Source organism: Mus musculus, chromosome 3 (assembly GCF_000001635.26).
Source record: "Mus musculus strain C57BL/6J chromosome 3, GRCm38.p6 C57BL/6J".
Classification (NCBI taxonomy): Eukaryota; Metazoa; Chordata; class Mammalia; order Rodentia; family Muridae; genus Mus; species Mus musculus.
In genome coordinates, this window is record NC_000069.6 from 152,835,270 (window position 1) to 152,853,329 (window position 18,060).

The 18,060-nt window shown below is 46.3% G+C and overlaps 2 protein-coding genes across 8 annotated transcripts in view; one reads left to right on the plus strand and one right to left on the minus strand.

The window, feature by feature from the left end:
• Positions 1 to 7,657, plus strand: part of Pigk (phosphatidylinositol glycan anchor biosynthesis, class K) — a 128,842-nt gene extending 121,185 nt beyond the window's left edge. For 5 of the 7 annotated variants that reach the window (XR_003954336.1, XR_003954337.1, XR_003954338.1 and 2 more), the window contains 2 exons: positions 4,426 to 6,633; positions 7,191 to 7,657. The gene's annotated coding sequence lies outside the window, so the exon portion shown is untranslated. Of the gene's footprint in view, positions 1 to 4,425; positions 6,634 to 7,190 lie in introns of those variants that run through there. The other 2 variants (XR_003954342.1, XR_003954341.1) reach the window with 2 other exon arrangements.
• The window catches only part of St6galnac5 (ST6 (alpha-N-acetyl-neuraminyl-2,3-beta-galactosyl-1,3)-N-acetylgalactosaminide alpha-2,6-sialyltransferase 5), a 162,326-nt gene that overhangs the window by 15,385 nt on the left and 128,881 nt on the right, over positions 1 to 18,060 (minus strand). Inside the window, exons 3-4 of the mRNA NM_012028.5 lie at positions 10,992 to 11,401; positions 4,875 to 4,982 (exon numbers count right to left, since the gene is read on the minus strand). Of these exons, the coding sequence (NP_036158.3) occupies positions 4,875 to 4,982; positions 10,992 to 11,401 (518 nt within the window). The remainder of the gene's footprint in view (positions 1 to 4,874; positions 4,983 to 10,991; positions 11,402 to 18,060) is intronic.

Consider the following 18,060-nt stretch of genomic DNA (forward strand, 5'->3'; position numbering starts at 1 on the left):
CAATCAAATATTGCTCAGCTATTAAAAACAAGGACATGATGAAATTGGCAGGCAAATGGATTGAAGTAGAAAATATTCGGAATGAGGTAACTCAGACCCAAAAGGACATATATGGTATCAAACTTCTTATTTGCTAGAGGACCAGGTCTACCCTTGGTCATATCAGAAGGAAAGGTTCTTACCCGGGGAATGCAAAGATTCCTCCAAGTTCAGTTGAAAACCAAGGATGGATATTTCAGAAAACCACAGGGAGTTAGATGCCCTGACAGTGAGCAAGCAACATCTGCACAGGCACTGCCTTTGTAACCTTCGACCTTTGTGAAATAGCTATGAAATGAACAAAAGTCTCTGGTTAACTAATGAATGGCTTCTGTTGAAGGTGCCAGTTGTATCTTACTCCAAAACAGTTGATTTGTGAAAATGAGCATTTGCTGAGGTCTGCTGCCATGGTGAGAAGACAGGAGTCCTGGAGAAGCCAGAGAATGGTTAATGCTTTGAAGGAGGCCTTGTGACAGAGCCCACGCAGCTGGCAGCCACCTCCATCAGTTCTCAGTAGGGCAGAAAGGAGACCTGCCTCCTGCTGAAGACCATGTCTGTCCTTCCTTTCCAGGACCCAGCAGCCATCTGTAGCTGAGCACTAACTAATGTGCCCTTGAGGGCATCATTCCAGACTGTCCGAGATGGATGGCCTGTTTTCAGACTAGTGAATACACCCCCTGTAACCTCAGTGTTGTGCTGAGCTCCCACCAGCTTCTAGTGGATTCATCATAAACTTTCAAGACCAGTGCTGATGCCACTAGTGTTTTATAGACCCGAGAGCTGAGATTCGGAGACACAGTCACTATAGCCTGACCAAGTTCACCAAGGACCACTGAAGGTCAAATAAGTTTCCCAAGGTCACAACTCTCTTATAGGCAGAAATGGTTTGTTTTATCCATAGACAACTTTTTGTAGACCATTAAAGAGTGGAGGACCTCCCTGATATTTAAAAGTATCTGCTGTATGAAGGACAATGAACTCCACTGCTCTGCACCCTGGGGTTCCAAACATGGAAGCAAACATACAAGACTTCCCATATGGGGGTTGCCTCCTGGGCCATTCAACCAACTCAATAGCTGCCACCAACACATACCAGGCCAAATTGTTTCTTGCCCTTGTGGTATATTGCATCTTAACTCCTACAGCCTAAGGAGTATGTATGTTGCTGGGGTTCCTATTGCTCCCTAGCTACATTCAAAATGAAGCCAAAGGCAGAACAGAACAGTTAGAGAAGGACAAACTTACAGGTTGGTTGTTTATACTCTGAGAAAATATTATTTTTAAAAGACATTTGATACTTAGATAAGGATCGTAGAGAATGCTACTTAATAGTTTTATGGTAGGTGGTGTTCCCATGGTCACTGTTAGTTTGGTGTGGGCAAGGCTTGTTGTAAGCATCTGAGATGACAAAGCTGAGTTATGTTCTTTGAATCTCTCATGAAAATCTTGGCAGCTTTCAGCTTAACTGCAAGATAATGCTTGGGAGACTATGAACTCCTGTGTGTATCTTACATTAGAATCTTAATTAAGATTAGAGTAAGTTAGCGATAGACGATAGTCTCTCTTGTGCATTGTCTGCCACACAATGTGATCACTATCTCTGCACACTCTCCACAGCCAGCTTGGTGTTTTATTTTCACGTGTCCACTTTACAGATGGGGAAACCAGGCTCAAAGTCATGTAGTTGGGAACTGAGTCCTTGTAGTTCAGTCAACATATCTTGAACATAAGGGGCGGGTGGAGGCATGAATATGTGTCTCTCCTTGTCTTCTCCTCTCAGGTGGTCAATATTGATTATTAAGCGGACAGTATCTAGAATAACCTAGGAGGCAAACCCCTTAGCATACCTGTGAGGGAGCTTTGAGACTGCTTTAATTGTGATGGGAAGGTATGCCCTAAAAGAGGATGGCATATTCCTATGGGTTGCATCCTTGAACTATAAGAACAGGAGAGGGGACCGAGCACCTGGATCCATCTCTGCTTCCTGCCTGGATACAATGTGACCAGATCCATCTCTGCTTCCTGCCTGGATACAATGTGACCAGATGCCACTGGCTCCTGCAGCCAGGACTTCACTGCCAACATGGACTGTACCTTAAAACTGTGTACTGAGATAAACCCTTCCTTCCTTAGGTTGCTGTTGTTGGGCATTTTGCCATAGTGAAAAGAAGTTTACAGAGACACCTTCCTAACCCTTCCCTGAACAGCCATGACTAAGTAGAGAAGATGCTCCCAGGAACCCAAGCCTTCCCTCTAGTGGCTCCTGGCACTTCATTCTGAGACACAACTGTGGCAGCACCCTTCTGAAAAGTCCTTGCTCAGAGTGTCTTGGGCAGACAACTGCTGAACATTTTCAGTGTCAGCCGAGTTGCAGAAGCCCAGAGCTAGATGCAACATATGGCATGTTGACATTATCTTAATTTCCTTTTTAGCATCATTCCATACATTGTCTCCATCTGATCATACTAAGTCGTGAGGAACTGTGAATAAGAGAAATGACAAGTTAACTCGCCTTTCATTTGTTTTCCATAATAAATGGAATATTTCCTTGAACACTTAAAGCCATTAACATTTCAATTTATTCATGCTTTTTCTTCCTGGCATCCTAATGGCAATATTACATAATTATATCTGCTCTGTAGCCATCAGTTTTGATGGCAATGCCTTGCATATCTTTTGTTAGACTGTTGATAGAGAAGGCAGCTTGCTTTTTTTATAGCATTCCACCCACTTCTTGAACCTCAATTGTCAAACAGGGAAACAATGTCAGTGACGTAAGTGATCAGGAACTGGATGAGGACCCAATCTAACACATTCTGTACTCACTACATACAAGGCACTGTTCCAGACACTCCACATGTGTTAGCTTACTTAATCCACCCACAACACTTTACAGTGGATTCTGTTATCAACACCTCCATTTCTATAAATGAGGAGGGTGAGGCAGAGAGAGATGAGGTGGCTTATTCAAGGGTGCTTTAGTTTATCCACACTGGGCTTGGACTTTGCAGTCTGGACCTGGTGAAAGGATACCTTTATGTTCCAGGTTTCTCTGTCTGTGCCTTTCTTTCTCCTGTGTGACTCAGTTTTATATAGAGGAATCCTACTGTGCTGTGTACTGAGAATGTGACAAAGTGGCAAGAGTGTGGCTTGAATATCTGCCAGAGTCAACCTTGGAGTTTAGCTGTCATGTTTGAGGGACTAGGGGGAGGGACAGCCAGGCATAGGGGTGCATAATTATTATCCTGACACTCAGGAGGTCAGGACAGGGGTATGGTGACTTTGAGACCAACATAGGCTACACAGGGAGGCCTTTAACCCTCTTTTAGAAAGCAAGATGGAAAGGATCTGGTCACAAGGGCTCCGTCCTTAACAGATTAATAGGTTTGAGGATCCATGGGTGGTCTTGAAGGTAGGCCTTTTACAAAAGCCTATTTCTGACTCTTGTCTATGCCCTTCACACAATGTATGCTATCTGGTTTTGCCTTACCATTCCCACAGCACCTGACTGAACCAACTTAAACGAGGAATGATTTATTTCAGCTACCGGAATCAGAAGGTTCAGACATTATGGTGTAGAAGATGTGAGAAAGAAGGACAGCTCATGTCCTGGGGGCCAGGAAACAGAGAAGGGAACACTCAGACCCCCAAGGCTTTATTTTATCTACCTGGATCACAGCCCATGGGGTTGTACTGCTCTGCTCAGTCCACACAGGGAAATGCCCTCAGAGACAAACTCAGAGCTGTACCTCAACCTTCTAGGTGAACTTAATGAAGATTAACCTTCATTCCACATTACATCCTGACCTTCACCCATCACAGCCCCTCGATCTTGGACAAGCCTCTAGAACCCTGAGTTGCATAAATTCTTATTCTTCATAAGATCCCCCAGTGTGTGGCATTCAGTTCTAGCAGCAGAGAGATGACTAGCAGGGAAGGGACTAAGTATGATTTTCAATCTTGCTCTGTCTGTTCAAAGTATAATTCTTGCCTGAAGACCTATGACCTTTGAGGCACAGTCAGGTTTGAAATGAGTGAAGGGCAATGTACTCATGCATTTTAGCCAACAAGATGTAACTAACTCCTGTGCAGGTCTGATGGTCTTAAACATCAGGGGTGAAGTCATGAGGAGGCCATGGGCATCTCTGAAAATCAAGGAGATTTCAGGATTGATTGGCCTCAGGATTCCCTCTACATCCATGAGTTCTGTAGGCTACTTTCCACAAACCAAGCCCTTGCAAAGAGCCCAGTGCTTCTGTAGACACATAGTATTCTCAGCCTGGGCACAGGTCAGGAGAGGCCTCCAGACATCAAGCAGCAGAGATGTGTGCACACTGCCTTTAAAGTGATGGAGTCAAATACTTGTGCCTGTTGTTTTGGCTCTAGGAATATGAACCAAGACTAGACTGTGGTCAGAGGAAGAGACTCGAAGGAATGTTATAATTTCAGGAAACTCTCAGTCCAAGGAATTGCCCCATGGATTCATTTAAACATCACTGCATTTCTTCCAAATGGAAAGGAAACTCAAAATTCTTAATGCCTGTTCATCATCAATATTATGCCAATTATTGCATTACTTTTGGCTGATAAATATTCAGAGAATAAATGAAGCCCGTAAGATGGATTCTCTAGGAGTACAAATAAAAACTTTCAATATTTTCCATCACATAATTAAATGACGTTTGCTGTTTCTGCAGCCAGGACCTGGGACATGCTAAGTCATTGCTCTGAGAAGGTGCATTGGCATGTTTTGTGTTTGATGTTCAGAATCAGCTGATGATTTCTCAGCCCTAAATGGCTCTGCTGATGAAGTACCTTCACGGAATCAATCCTACCTGCAGAAGTCTGGGGGCACCATGCCGTAAACATCGATCCTGTCACACAGCTCCAGAGCAATTGTCATGGTGAACCAGCCAGTGCTCAGCCAAGTGTTGGAGATCTTCCTGGAAGGAACAAGGGTGAAGTCTGCACTCTGGTAAAGCAATCCCAGACTCATAGCCATGCTGGAGCCAACTATTAAACAACCTCCCACCCGTAACGCACACACGCACATACGCCCATGCACACACACCCCACATGCACACATGCACATGTGCACACACATGTACCCTACATGCACCCAGGCACACAGGCAAGTACTCACACATGCACTTTCTCTTACTCTCTCCCATTTGGTACACATTAGAATTTTGATAGACCAAAATCTCTTCTAGTACATGCATAACTAATGTTGATGCTTAAGGGATTTCTACATCATTAAAGATAATGATCATTGTTTGAATGCTTAAGTGTGTGCTGCCATAATTCAATTGTAGGATGCCAATATCCATGTGGCCATTTGTTATTAATGAGAAAATTTGACTAGAAATTCTCCCTGTGTCCCTAAATAAGCTAGATTACAAATAATATAAATATCGATAAACAAGTAGGTCTTGCTACCTCTCTTTCCATCTATCTATTAATCTACCCACTTATCTATCATCTATATATGTATATATGCATGTGTGCATGCATGTATGTATGCATGTATATAACACATCTATCTTCTCATATTTATCACCATCATTTGTCACTTATCTATCACCAATCAGTTTCATTCTGTCATCTATTATCACCTATTACTTATCAGTCATTAATCTATTATCTGTCTACACAACCATCTACTCATTTATCATGTATGTATATATGTATCTGTCCATCCGTCTGCCCATCCATCCATCCATCCATCCATCCATAGGTGAAAGATTGTCCCAAAGCACATTAAGAACACCAGCGTTATGACTGAATTTCTTTTCTTAGGAGCACATGCGCTTGGGAAGAGCTGAGGAAGAGAGCCAGAAGTATGCTTGCATCTCATAGAGCCTCTACATTTACCTTACCTAAGGTCATTCGGAGCCTTCTGAAATGTCTAAGTCCCAAACTGACAAGTTTAAGGAAATAAATCTGTGCATTTTGCCATTCACTAACATGTGCATTCAGACGTCTGAGTGGAAGCTGGACAAGCAGCCCAGCCTCAGGAGACCAGTGGAGACACATCGGCAGGAGACCAGTGGAGACACATCGGCAAGGTCTAATTTGAGTCCTGAGAATGAGTCACTGGTCTCCATGCTCCACTGCTGTGGGTGTTAATTTCAGTTCTTCTGGGACTGCTGCCTTTTCTTTCTTCAGTGCCATGGCATGCCTCATTAGCCAGCTCCAAACACCTTATCCCCAAGGTCAGACTGTCTGACTTTGCCCAGCCACAGAGCTGTATGTGAGGTGAATCGCAGAGCTGAAGAAAGCGCTTTCCAGATGCACTGCAGAGCTCCGCACTTTGGGAAGGGAGACTGTTAAACAGTTTGCTTTATTCCCCTTCATGCAGGGATAGGAAATACTTCCAAGAAGGCTTTTGCCTTGCAGAGAGCCTGTCGGACATGGGTGGGCTTCAGCTTCAAACATGTTTTCCTCCTCTCCAGAGCTTCCTGACCGAGCTTGTCACAGCCCCTACAGATGAGGAGAGCATGAGCCCCACACTCTCGTGTTTCTGTCACGTGCAGCTGGATAACCTGGATGGCTTGCTGCTCATCCCTGAGCCTCAGATTATCTACAAAGCAGGTACTAGATGCTCTGTCCCCTGGCCATTTGAGAATGTTAGAAAATATCCACAAAAGGGCCCCAGGCGCGGGCGGTGGTGACACATAGAGATCCCTCTCTTCTCCCCTGGCTGCTGGGGTGAGTGGACGAGGTAAACAATTTAGCATTCCTTCAGTGCTGTTTAGTGTCCAGGAAGAAGACCCTTCCAACCCTCTGGTGCTGGGGTCTGATGGAGGAGGTGCAGCCGTAGCCAGGGCAGCATTTATAAAGAACAGAAGTGCCAGCTTTTGCAGGTGTTAGTATATTCCTTGCCGCTCTCTCACTAGGGCTACACCTTCATAAGGCTTTGGGCTAGAGGGCCTGGGAAGGAACTGAATGAGAATGGGAAGAGGAGGAAGAGCCCTCCTTTAAAGGGGAGCCCATGTGCGTACCTCTGCTGTGTTAATGTACTGGGCAGTTCTTCCCAGACTAGTCTGACAGAGCCCAGGAAAAACACAACCCTCACTCACATCCCAGAGATCCCTGAGAGATCTGGGAACCAATGGTCACACCCATACCTTCTGCCTTTCCATCCCCAGGAAACACCAACCAGGGCTTTCCTGGGAGCAGAAACTCCTGGGAAGTTTCCCTGTGATGCCACAGCCTAGAATACAGGAGGATGTGCGGCCACAGGAAGGGGGTCTGCAGGTGGAAATGGGAAGAATACAAAGTGGAGGACTAGAAGAACTGAAGTGAGGCACTCTTTTAAGTGCCACTTAAAATTCCCCAGACTTCCTAAATAATAGCCTTGGGATCACACACCATAGAAACGCAACTGCTTTGTTCTGTCTTCCTGAAAGAATCGGAACTCTTTTTTTTTTCCCCTCCAACAAAGGAATATCTACTGTTTTTACAGTTAATCAGCTGTAATGAAAGAATATGAAGAGCTGTCATGTGCTTATTAGAGAAAATTAGCAGATATTCTTTTATATGATGAAGTAACACACTGAGCTGATAACGCTATAGTGCACACTAAATTACAATTAAAGGCCTTTCTGCTCTGCCAGAGTCTCATTTATAATCTCAATGGAATATTCTTCCTGCAGTTATTTCATTTATGCTTCCTTTATGTAATTACTATAATATTGGTTCTGAATCATATTTTCCTAATGTGCCCTTATTCAATTATAAAGTTATTTTCAAGTATAGTTACTTTCTAATATCAAAGAACATGATTTGGCCATCTCTGTCATCTGCGGGGCTTCTTAATTGCAGAGTGTTCACGGGTCATTTTCATCTCCATTTTTAAGGGTAAAACTTCCTATAAATCAAAAATCTCCTGACTTGGCCCATGTCTTAAAAAATATTAGCCTGAACAGAATGTTCCAGTGACGAGTTTGGTGTGGATAGAAAGCCAACTCTTTAATGTGTCTTCAACATATGCGCTCATATTGTTGGATGTCTCTGCTTACATACAAGGAATATTTTCAACCCAAAAGTTCTGGGTTTCAGGCAAGTGGAAATCTGTTCTGCAAGGCTGTTTCTGTCTCCCAGCCTAAGAATAAGGACGCATAAGAATAATGAGTCAATAGCAGGCTAGCTTTGTAAAGACAGTCTCCTAAGGTAAGAGATGCAAAGCTCCTTCAGAAGGATCGATACGCTTCGGCATACAACAAGGTCATGGGTGAGATTGCCCGAGCAGGGCAGAGTGGGTGATACCTGGGGTATATCTGCGGAAGAGGCCCAGGAGCTCAGCTGCAAAGACTTGGCTCACTTCTTACAGCTGGACTAGCAAAGAGAGATGTCTGAGCCGAAGGCCATCCCTGGTCAGGCTACAGGGAGGAGTAAGGTGTGTCTTATATGAGACTGTTCCTTAGGGACCTCAAGAGGTCACAGGGGTGGGATGCTTTAGTCTCCAGGCCGACCATATCGTGTGATCCCTTGCAGAGATGCAGCAGTGTGCAGCTGTCTTTGTGAACCCTGCTCCAGGGTTTTGGGTAGACTTACTTTTAATGAATAATTATTAAACAAAAAAGAGAATGCACTTTTTTTATGGCTCAGACAGTTTAAACTTTTTTTTTTTTAATTTCTAAGCAGCAACATTTAGTTGTAAATAGTTGGCTGTTTGTCATTCCTTATAAAATGTGCTCTTGGTGAAAGAACTTGTTAACATTCAGGGCTGTTTCCTGTTGCTGGGCCACAGGGTTGGGCATGATAGGAATTTGTATTAGCTCTTAACTTTTAATCAGGAGTGTCCATGTGATCTGATCCATGGCTGGGCTAGAGATTGACTAGGTTAGCCACAGGTCTGGGCTGTGCTAGTTGTAGGGCTGTGGGCTAGCCTTGGGTCTGTTAGCTTGCCATAAGTGTGATGGACCACTCACAGGTGTGTTTGGCTAACTGTAGTTCTCCTAGTCAAGCTATAGACCCACTAAGCTAGCCATGGGTCTGGCCTGTGGTAGCCACATGTCTGTTGTGTCTTTCCCAGGAAAGAGGCTGCTGTAGTGTGGACAACAGTAATGCTTCCCTCCTGGGGCCCATTACCATCAGGTCCAGCCCTCAAACTGCCATAAAGCTCCCAAGGTTGAAAAACACAGCTCTTTTGTCTGAAGAATTTGGATTTTCGTGCATTCTCAAATACAACCCTTACTACTCACTTTAGAACATTTTCATGTCTAAGCAAACTATCCTGTGTCTGCACACCCACACACACATGCATCACCATCAGGCCCCATCACGTGAGAGGGTCTGAACTGGTATTTCGCCTTATTCTCAGACGGGTGCCATTACTGCAGAATCTTCCTGAATACACTAACTTCATGCACTATTATCCTATCTCTAAAAATGTCTACTTTATGTGCAAGTGTATTTGGCTTACATGTATGTGTATGTACCATGTGCAGGCCTGGTGCCCACAGAGCCAAAAAGAGTGTTAGATCCCCTCCCACCAGAGTTACAGATGGTTATAAGTCACTATGTGTATGTGTAAACTGAACCCAGATCTCTCCAACCATTATTTAGTCTTCTTGAGCATTTTGGAAAACATTGCCCTAGACCATGGTCTGTCTCCTGCCATACAAGTTACTGCTCCATTTCCTTCCTATCACTACTTGGTGAATATCTAAGGATGTATGTTTGGAGGGTGGCGTCTTGATTTTGACTGTTCTGAGAGGGGGCACATGCAAGGTGCAGTGCTGAGCAAGTAGTAGGTTTTCAGTGATGAGCAGTTGACTGCATGACTGTGTATCTTAGGAAAATATTCTCTCTCTCTCTCTGTGTCTGTCTGTCTGTCTGACTATGTCTTTGTGTGTGTGTGTTTGTTTCTGTCTGTGTGTGTGTGTGTGTGTCTGTCTGTCTGACTATATCTGTGTGTGTGTCTGTCTGTCTCTGTCTGTCTGTTTCTGTCTCTGTCTCTCTTTGTGTCTCTGTGTGTGTGTGTTTGTGTCTGTCTGTCTGTTTGTCTGTTTCTGTCTCTGTCTCTCTGCCTGCTGTCCGTTTGTGTGTGTGTGTGTCTGTCTGTCTGTCTATGTCTCTCTCTGTGTGTGTCTGTCTGTCTCTGTCTATTTGTTTCTGTCTCTGTCTCTCTCTGTGTCTGTCTCTGTCTGTCTCTATGTCTCTCTGTGTCTATCTACAAGTCTCTGTCTGTCTCTGTCTCTCTGTGTGTGTATGTCCGTCTGTCTCTGTCTCTCTGTGTGTGTATGTCTGTCTGTTTCTGTCTCTCTGTGTATGTCTGTCTGTCTCTGTTTCTTTCTCTGTCTCTTTCTGTGTCTGTTTCTGCCTCTCTCTCTCTCTCTCTCTGTGTATCAATGTGAATGCATAGGCATGTTTATTAATATATGGATGGCAAAGGTCAACCTATCATTCTTCAGGTGCTGTCCCCTTTGTCTTTTGAGACAGTGCCTCTCCCTGGTTTGGAATTCATGGAGTAGACTAGGGTAGGGTTGCTGACAGCAAGCCCCAGGCACTTGCTTGTCTCAGTTTCCTAGCACTGAGATTCTAGGCAGGTCCCACCATGTCCATTCCCCTATGGAGCTAAGGATAAAATTTGGGCTCTCATGCTAAGGAAGCAAGCACTTAGTAAACTGAGCTTCATCTCCACACCCTGTCTTCGATAAATGAAATTACTGTGTCCCACTTTTCCTAAAGTAGCCCAGTCTCCATTTAGCCTTTTTTTAAAAATAAGAACTTGGCCATGAATTACTCAGTAATGGTCACTGTGCTTCAGGCCACTGTGCCTGATACACTCAACTTGAGCAGAGTGTTCCCAGGGCGACCCGACATGTGAGTCCCATTGATGTTGCTGACATGAGCCACGGGCTCACAGCTTTGGCTTGGCTTTTAGTGAGTCTGTCCCCAGCACACATCCTCACTGCCCCCTGCTTCCCTCTGGTGCCCTGTACCTGTCTTTGCCAGTCTCCTGCTTGAAGAGCTCATCGAACTGCAGCATCCTGTGGCGCGTGATCATGAAGGCCTTCAGCCGAGGCAGCACTTGGCTAAGGAGCTGTAGGTTGTTGTACGCCTGGCCCTTGCCATCCCGGCGCATGTAGCTGCTGGGGCCCCAGAAGATGAACACGGTGCCCTGGCTCACATTGAGCAGGTCATGGCGGTTGCGGAGGATCCTCTGGATGCTGGAATGTGCGATGACCCGCAGGCTCGTGCGGTTGCCCACGTCAAGCCCATAGCCTCGGGTGGGGGCATCATTCATGCGGATAACACACTCTGTCTGGTCGATGTGGGGGCCCTGCTGACTACGCAGCAGATGCCCTGAGCTGGTCACCAGGGCGCAATCCTTGCAATGCATTTTCAGGGGCTGCAAGACACGAGGAGGAGAAAGATGGCATCAGCCACAGGATTTACCTCCCTAGGCATCACTAGGCTCATCTCTCCTTTTAACACCTACCCCACCCCCAACATCACCAGGTTACATCCCTGTCTTTAGAGAATGTCTTCTCCCTCTTTCTAAATGCTCTTCCGACCCCCTCAACTTGCACCTGATCATATCTGGTCCATTGCAACTATACGGACCCCCCCTTTCTTTAAAACTGCAGATAAGAGGCTGTTAGACAAGGGAGAAGGGGCTGGTATTGATCTGTCACTGGCTATACTTAGATACCAGTGTGGACATGTGAAGCCAGCGAGGTGAAGACTGTTGCATGCTTAGTTAGCTTAGAGATGGGAAGCCATGAAGGCATACTTTCAAAGCTAGGTCTTTCCCAATCCAAAGCTGGCCCCAAGGCAAAGCAAAGTCTCTTCTGCAAATTGTGTGACTGCGTTTGCAACTCTCATTCATCTTATTCCAAAGCTAAGCGTTGTCAAGGCCTTCGGATGCTGGGAGAGCATGCTGACCCTTAATAAAAAGTACCATTCAGGAATCACGGGAGCAATGACACGCAGATTCAATACTGTAACTTTGAAATAAAGAACTGAGACTATTTTTCTCATGTAAAGGCATAGGGTAGGACAGAAACCGCAGCGTCTGTTTGCATTTATATAGTAAGGTCTCAAGCTCACAGCCTCAGACTCTGGAACTGGATTGCTCAAATTCCTTTCTGAAAACGAACTCCCATGACGCCCTGCCCGGAAAGCCCACGGAGACAACTTTGCCGACAGTGCTCAGTCGAACACCTTGAACCAATGATTTTCTTTAACACCTAAAAGCTAACAACTCTAACATGACCTGTTCATGTTTAATGGAAACATCTCTTCCTTGTTCTAAGATAATGAAATTAGAGCCTGAGGCCAAGGCCAGGAAGTTCGAAAGAAAATGACAATCTGAATGTCACCGTGTAGCCAAGAGTGACTTAGAACTCCTGATCCTCCTGCCTCCACCTCCCAAGTGCTGGGATGAGAGACACATTCAACCACAGTTCATGAAGGGCTGTAGCCTGAACCCAGGGCTCCATGTGTTCTCAGAAAGCATGCTCCTAACCAAGCTGCATGCCCAGCCCAGTCAAAGCATTCTGAAGGGAGGTTGCCTCGCCCGTCTCCCCCAGAGCTTTGCCCTTTTCAGTTAATTGTGGACTGAGCACCTGACTCCGTGGTCTCGGGAAATTAAGCACTGAATTACTCCATTTTGTATTTACTGTGAGAGTTTCCTGAACCATGGGAGTGATGTCATAGCCTGACCGAGTGCTCCCCAAGACCTCCTCTCATGGCAAAGTGGGTCCAGCTTTGTTTGAAACATTTGTTTAGCACCAGAAACCTTCTGAGTCACTGACCTCCACCAGCCTTGGTTTCTTCAACTCTAGCAGAGGAAAACTGCCCTTTCTACCTTGGTAGAAGAGGGGAAACCCTAAGATATAGGAGAAGTTTTGTTTTTTAAGACCAGTAGTATCTGACCTGTGAAAGTGGTCATTGCATGTAGCAGAGGCCAGCTGAAGCGTGGGATTTGTCACAAGAATTTGTCAGTACATGACAGGTGCTCTCAAGTCTATCCTTTAAGTGGTGTGCACACCCGAAACCTCAGCACTTTGGAGGGAGAGGCAGGTGTAGTATCCCTGTGATTCTGAGGCCAGCGTGTCTACGTCCCAGTTCCAGCTCAGCTGGGCTACACGGCGAAACTGTTTCAAAAACAACTACCGTTTAATACGGAGCATGTGGTAAAAACTCAGCAAACCAGGACTGGTCCCTTTGAGCTAATGCCGGACACTGTAAGTTATCACCAGGAATGCAATGCTTGGCTGTGCTTAGGTGACTGGGTGTGATGGCTGTCCTTGTCAACTTGGCCCATCTGGGAAAAGGGAGGCTCAACTGAGGAAATGTCTCCACTAGATTTCCCCTAAGGCATGTCTGTGGGACATTTTCTTGATTACACATTAGTGGAGGGAGCCCACCCCATCGAGGGTGGTGCCACTCCTGGGCAGGTGTTCCTGGGTTATCTACAGAAGCTGGCTGAGCAGGAGTCAGCAGCCCCTGTCCTTCCCTGGTCTCTGCTTCAGTTCCTGCTGTTTCTCTCTGGGGCTCCTGCCCTGGCTTCCGTCAGTGATGGAGAGACCTGCGAGTCAAGTAAACCCTTTTGGGTTTGCTTTAAGTTGTTGCCTTTTGAGATTATAATGTATTACTTTCCCCCTTTCTCCCCTGCCTCCAAATCCTCCCATACATGCCTTCTTGCTGTCTTTCAAATTCATGGCCTCTTTTCCCATTAATTGTTGTTAAAGAATGTGTGTGTGTGTGTTCCTAAATGGATACAGCTTAGTCCATAATGTTACTTGTGTGTATGTCTCTCTCTCTCTCTCTCTCTCTCTCTCTCTCTCTCTCTGTTTTAATTGGATATTTTATTTATTTACATTTCAAATGTTATCCCCTTTCCCGATTTCCCCTCTGCAATCCCCCTACTTCATCCCTCCTTACCCTGCTTCTATGAGGGTGCTCCCCCACCCACCTACCCACTCCTGCCTCACACCCTAGCATTCTTCTACACTGGGCATCATCACAGGACCAAGGGCCTCTCCTCCCATTGATGACAGATAAGGCCCCTTCAGCTCCTTCAGCCCCCCCCCCACCAACTCCTCTCTGTGTGTTTTAACATAGCAAAAGAGAGCAAGCCAGTGCATTGAGTTAGGCAGCCAGATGCCAAAATAGAAGAGGGAAACAGAGCTTGCACATTGGTGAGGGACCATGGGCAAAGGAATACATCAAGGTCTGACAGGGTTTATGGAGGAGGTCTGAGCTGGAATCTGACTGATGGGGATTAATTATGCCACTGCAAAGCTGGGGATATTTTAAAAAGAGTGGTTAAGTAGCAATTTATTGAGTGCTCTGCATGTGTTGGGAATGTGTCTGAGCTTATTATACAACCATATTTATCTTTCAAATAATCCTGTAAAGTATTATTGCGGCTACTTTACAAATCAGAAGTTTGAAAGATTAAAAAATAAAATAATTTTTCTCCTGATCTTCCAGTTAGGGAAGGCATAGCTGGGATTAGGAGGTAGGGTTTCTGGCTCTAGAGCCAGTAGGCTAGCACCGTGGGCTAGAGTAACAAGAGTGAGCGCATTAGCGGCACTCACTGGGTCCCTCCTGTCCTCTCTCCCCCAAACCAGGTAACCTGTTCCTTAGCCATGAGTGTTCTAACTCTTAGGGCTCTGATCTGGGACGAGGCAGTAAAATGGCAGCTGGCACCCCAGTTCCCGTGAGGATCATTCAGCGTAGAACTCAATCCGGACCTGAGTCTACGAGGGTAACATACGGTCAAGACCTGAACTTCTCGAAGAAGAGACACAGTTCTGTTTGTCTCACCCAGCCTTGGGGTCGAGGGGGAAGGAGGCTGTTCTGCCGCACAGACCTCTGGGCAAAGGCTCCTTCTTTCACTGTCTCGTTCTGTGCGTGAGTTACTCAGAGCTCGATATGGTTTATTTAATGATAGAACTCTATTTGTCACTAAATGTGACAGTAGCTTGTTCTCATCTGGGTAGGAAGCAGAGCACACAGGGCGGGGCTATAAACCTCAAGAGCCCCACCCCCTCCAGCGAGATCCACCTCCCAAGGCTTCCACAGGCTTCCCCTCCCCCACTGCCCCCCCCCCCCAAAGTCGCCAGCAGTGGGAGACTTAAGTGTTCAAACCTGAGTCTTGGGTATGGGAGAGCCCTACAGCTAATCTGTAACAGAGAGTCATTTTATGTATCAGACACTGAACTTGGTGCATAGATAAAAGAGGAGATCCCCTCTCAGGAAGCATGCAGGTCCAGGAAGAGGATGCGCTCAGAAGAATGGAAGGATCTGCAGTAAATGCTGAACTAACCTGGCACAAGATCCTCTGGGACCCATGGTAAGGGACCATGGACCCAGAAAGGCAGGGGTACAACCAGCAAGGGATTGTGCAGTGGAAACCAACAGAAGAGGGGATCTTAGGAGGACGAAGTCATAACAGGACTGCATGTGGAAAGTGTCCTTTGTCTTTCATGACTAGGGCCACTGAATAAAGGAGGAAACGGCAGTCATGGGGAAGCAGAGTCCAATAAAACACCACCTCCTCCTCCTCTCCCTCCTCCTCCTCCTCTCTCCTCCTCCTCTCCCTCCTCCTCTCCCTCCTCTTCCTCCTCCTCCTCTCCCTCCTCCTCCTCTCCCTCCTCCTCCTCTCCCTCCTCTTCCTCCTCCTCCTCTCCCTCTTCCTCCTCTTCCTCCTCTTCCTCCTCTCCCTCCTCCTCCTCTCCCTCCTCTTCCTCCTCTCCCTCTTCCTCCTCTTCCTCCTCTCCCTCCTCCTCCTCCTCTCCCTCCTCTTCCTCCTCTCCCTCTTCTTCCTCTTCCTCCTCTTCCTCCTCTTCCTCTCCCTCCTCCTCCTCTCCCTCCTCTTCCTCCTCTCCCTCCTCTTCCTCCTCTCCTTCCTCTTCCTCCTCTCCCTCCTCTCCCTCCTCTCCCTCCTCTTCCTCCTCTCCCTCCTCTTCCTCCTCTCCTTCCTCTTCCTCCTCTCCCTCTTCCTCCTCTTCCTCCTCTCCCTCCTCTCCCTCCTCTCCCTCCTCTTCCTCCTCTCCCTCCTCTTCCTCCTCTCCTTCCTCTTCCTCCTCTCCCTCCTCTCCCTTCTCTCCCTCCTCTTCCTCCTTTCCCTCCTCTTCCTCTTCTTCCTCCTCCTTCTCCTCCTCCTCCCAAATTCAATTTTTTGAAAGTTTTATGTCCTGTAAGTGAACATTCTTAAATAGAACTCTTTTTCTAAGAATATTTAGAACATAAAAATTGGCCAGTTATCAGATGGACACAAATCCTTAGCAAAGGTTTCCCGTGTAATCCTCACTAATCAACCTTCCTGAGAGTCAGTCTATTCTGTAACGATAAGGCTACAGGACTTTGAAACAATGGCTAAGGGCTGACAGGGCTGTCAGCGGGGAATGGAGTCTCTCAGAGCCCTCTCTAACAGTTTCTTCTGTGACTGACCCAGTGTGTCACGTCGTCTGCATGTCAGAGGTGAGAGTTTGGCATTCTGGGAACCCTTCAGTCCTGGGAGAACAAGTATTGCTCATCATGGGGAGTCCACTGAAGTATCCTGGGGCAAGGAGGAACTTCTGCAAGTGTCAGGCTGTTCAGACACGGGAGGGTCAGGAGACCAAGTCTACAGCTGAGCTCAAACAAGTTCCTAACCTCCTTACTTTTTAAAAACACAAGGGACCAACTAGCTAACTTGTAGCCCAATGCTGCGGATTCCTTCACCCACTCATTTACCCTGATGTTCATTTGAAGACCTTTAATGAATACTTAATATGCCCTGAGGTGCCGTATAACTCAGACCATTTCCTTCATTATGCTACTTTATTTTTATTATTTTTTTTTACTTTTTAGTTTTTATTAGTATGTATTAATCATATGCAATAGTGGGTTTCATTATGAAATTTCCATACATGTATTTTTAATCATATCAACCTTAGATGAGCCTTCTTTGTCCCCTTTCCACTGATTCTTCCTAATAATGTTCTTTCTACTTGCAGGTGTATGTGGGGAGCAGAGGGGAGGGGAGGGGAGGGGAGGGGAGGAGGGAGAGAGAAGGAAGGCACCTGGGAACTTTACCAGGTAACTATACCACTGAGAATGTCTTTTTTTTCCCAATGAATAACTAATGACCTATAGCTCCTTAAGAGAGCATGACCCTTGGGAGTGTCTCTCCCCCTCCCCCCCCCCAGTGACTGGTTATTGACCTCTCATCTTGTCAGAGCGTCTGTTAGCTCAGGAGTGCAACAGCTCTCATCACGGGGTGGTAGACAGGGATCCCCAGCACTCTGGACCCTCCTCTTCCTCTGTGGGCACCAAATCTGATCAGAAAGTGGTTGGTTCTCCCCATAACAGTCTTACCACTATCACACCAACGGCATACCCTGTCTGGATGGTCACTAGTGTAACTTTAGGGACTAGGGCTAAGGGAGACCATGGATGTCTATTCTCTCTAGCAGCCTGTACTTGCTGACATTAAGAGAGCTGGCCAGCTCAGTTCCAGACTGATTTTTTTTTTTTTAATATTCTGGATGAAAGCATATGGCATCTCCAGCAGTAGGGCCTCACGATCTAGTTCTAGTGCAAGCAACCAATCTCAGTGTTACTTGCTCACAGCCCTTCAGGGGCTTCGAGGGTCTCCCTGACAACAGCTTGTTGGGAGATAGCCCACACCTGGTACTTCATCAGGTTATGTCAGAAAGTCACATCAGTGGACATGGACCTAAGGCCATGACAGCTGAACCTACCAGGCTGGTTTTAAATCTTCAGTCACTAAGCTCACTGTGACTGGGGACTTGAAGAGGGATACCAACAGCTTGTTTCCCCTGTAATTGTTCTGGTGACTTCTCACAGCTGAGGCTGGCTGACAGGTGACCCTCCTCTCCCCCCAGGACACTCCATGGGCCTCCTCCGTGTTCTTGTATTTTCTTTTCAGGGAAGGAGGAGGTCTCTGCCTGTGCTGCCCATATTCTCTGAGGTCACCAGTAGCTCCCACTCTTAAAGCTGTGTTCTCAGGCTATGTGGTGCAAGAAGACTGCAGTCCAAATTCTACCT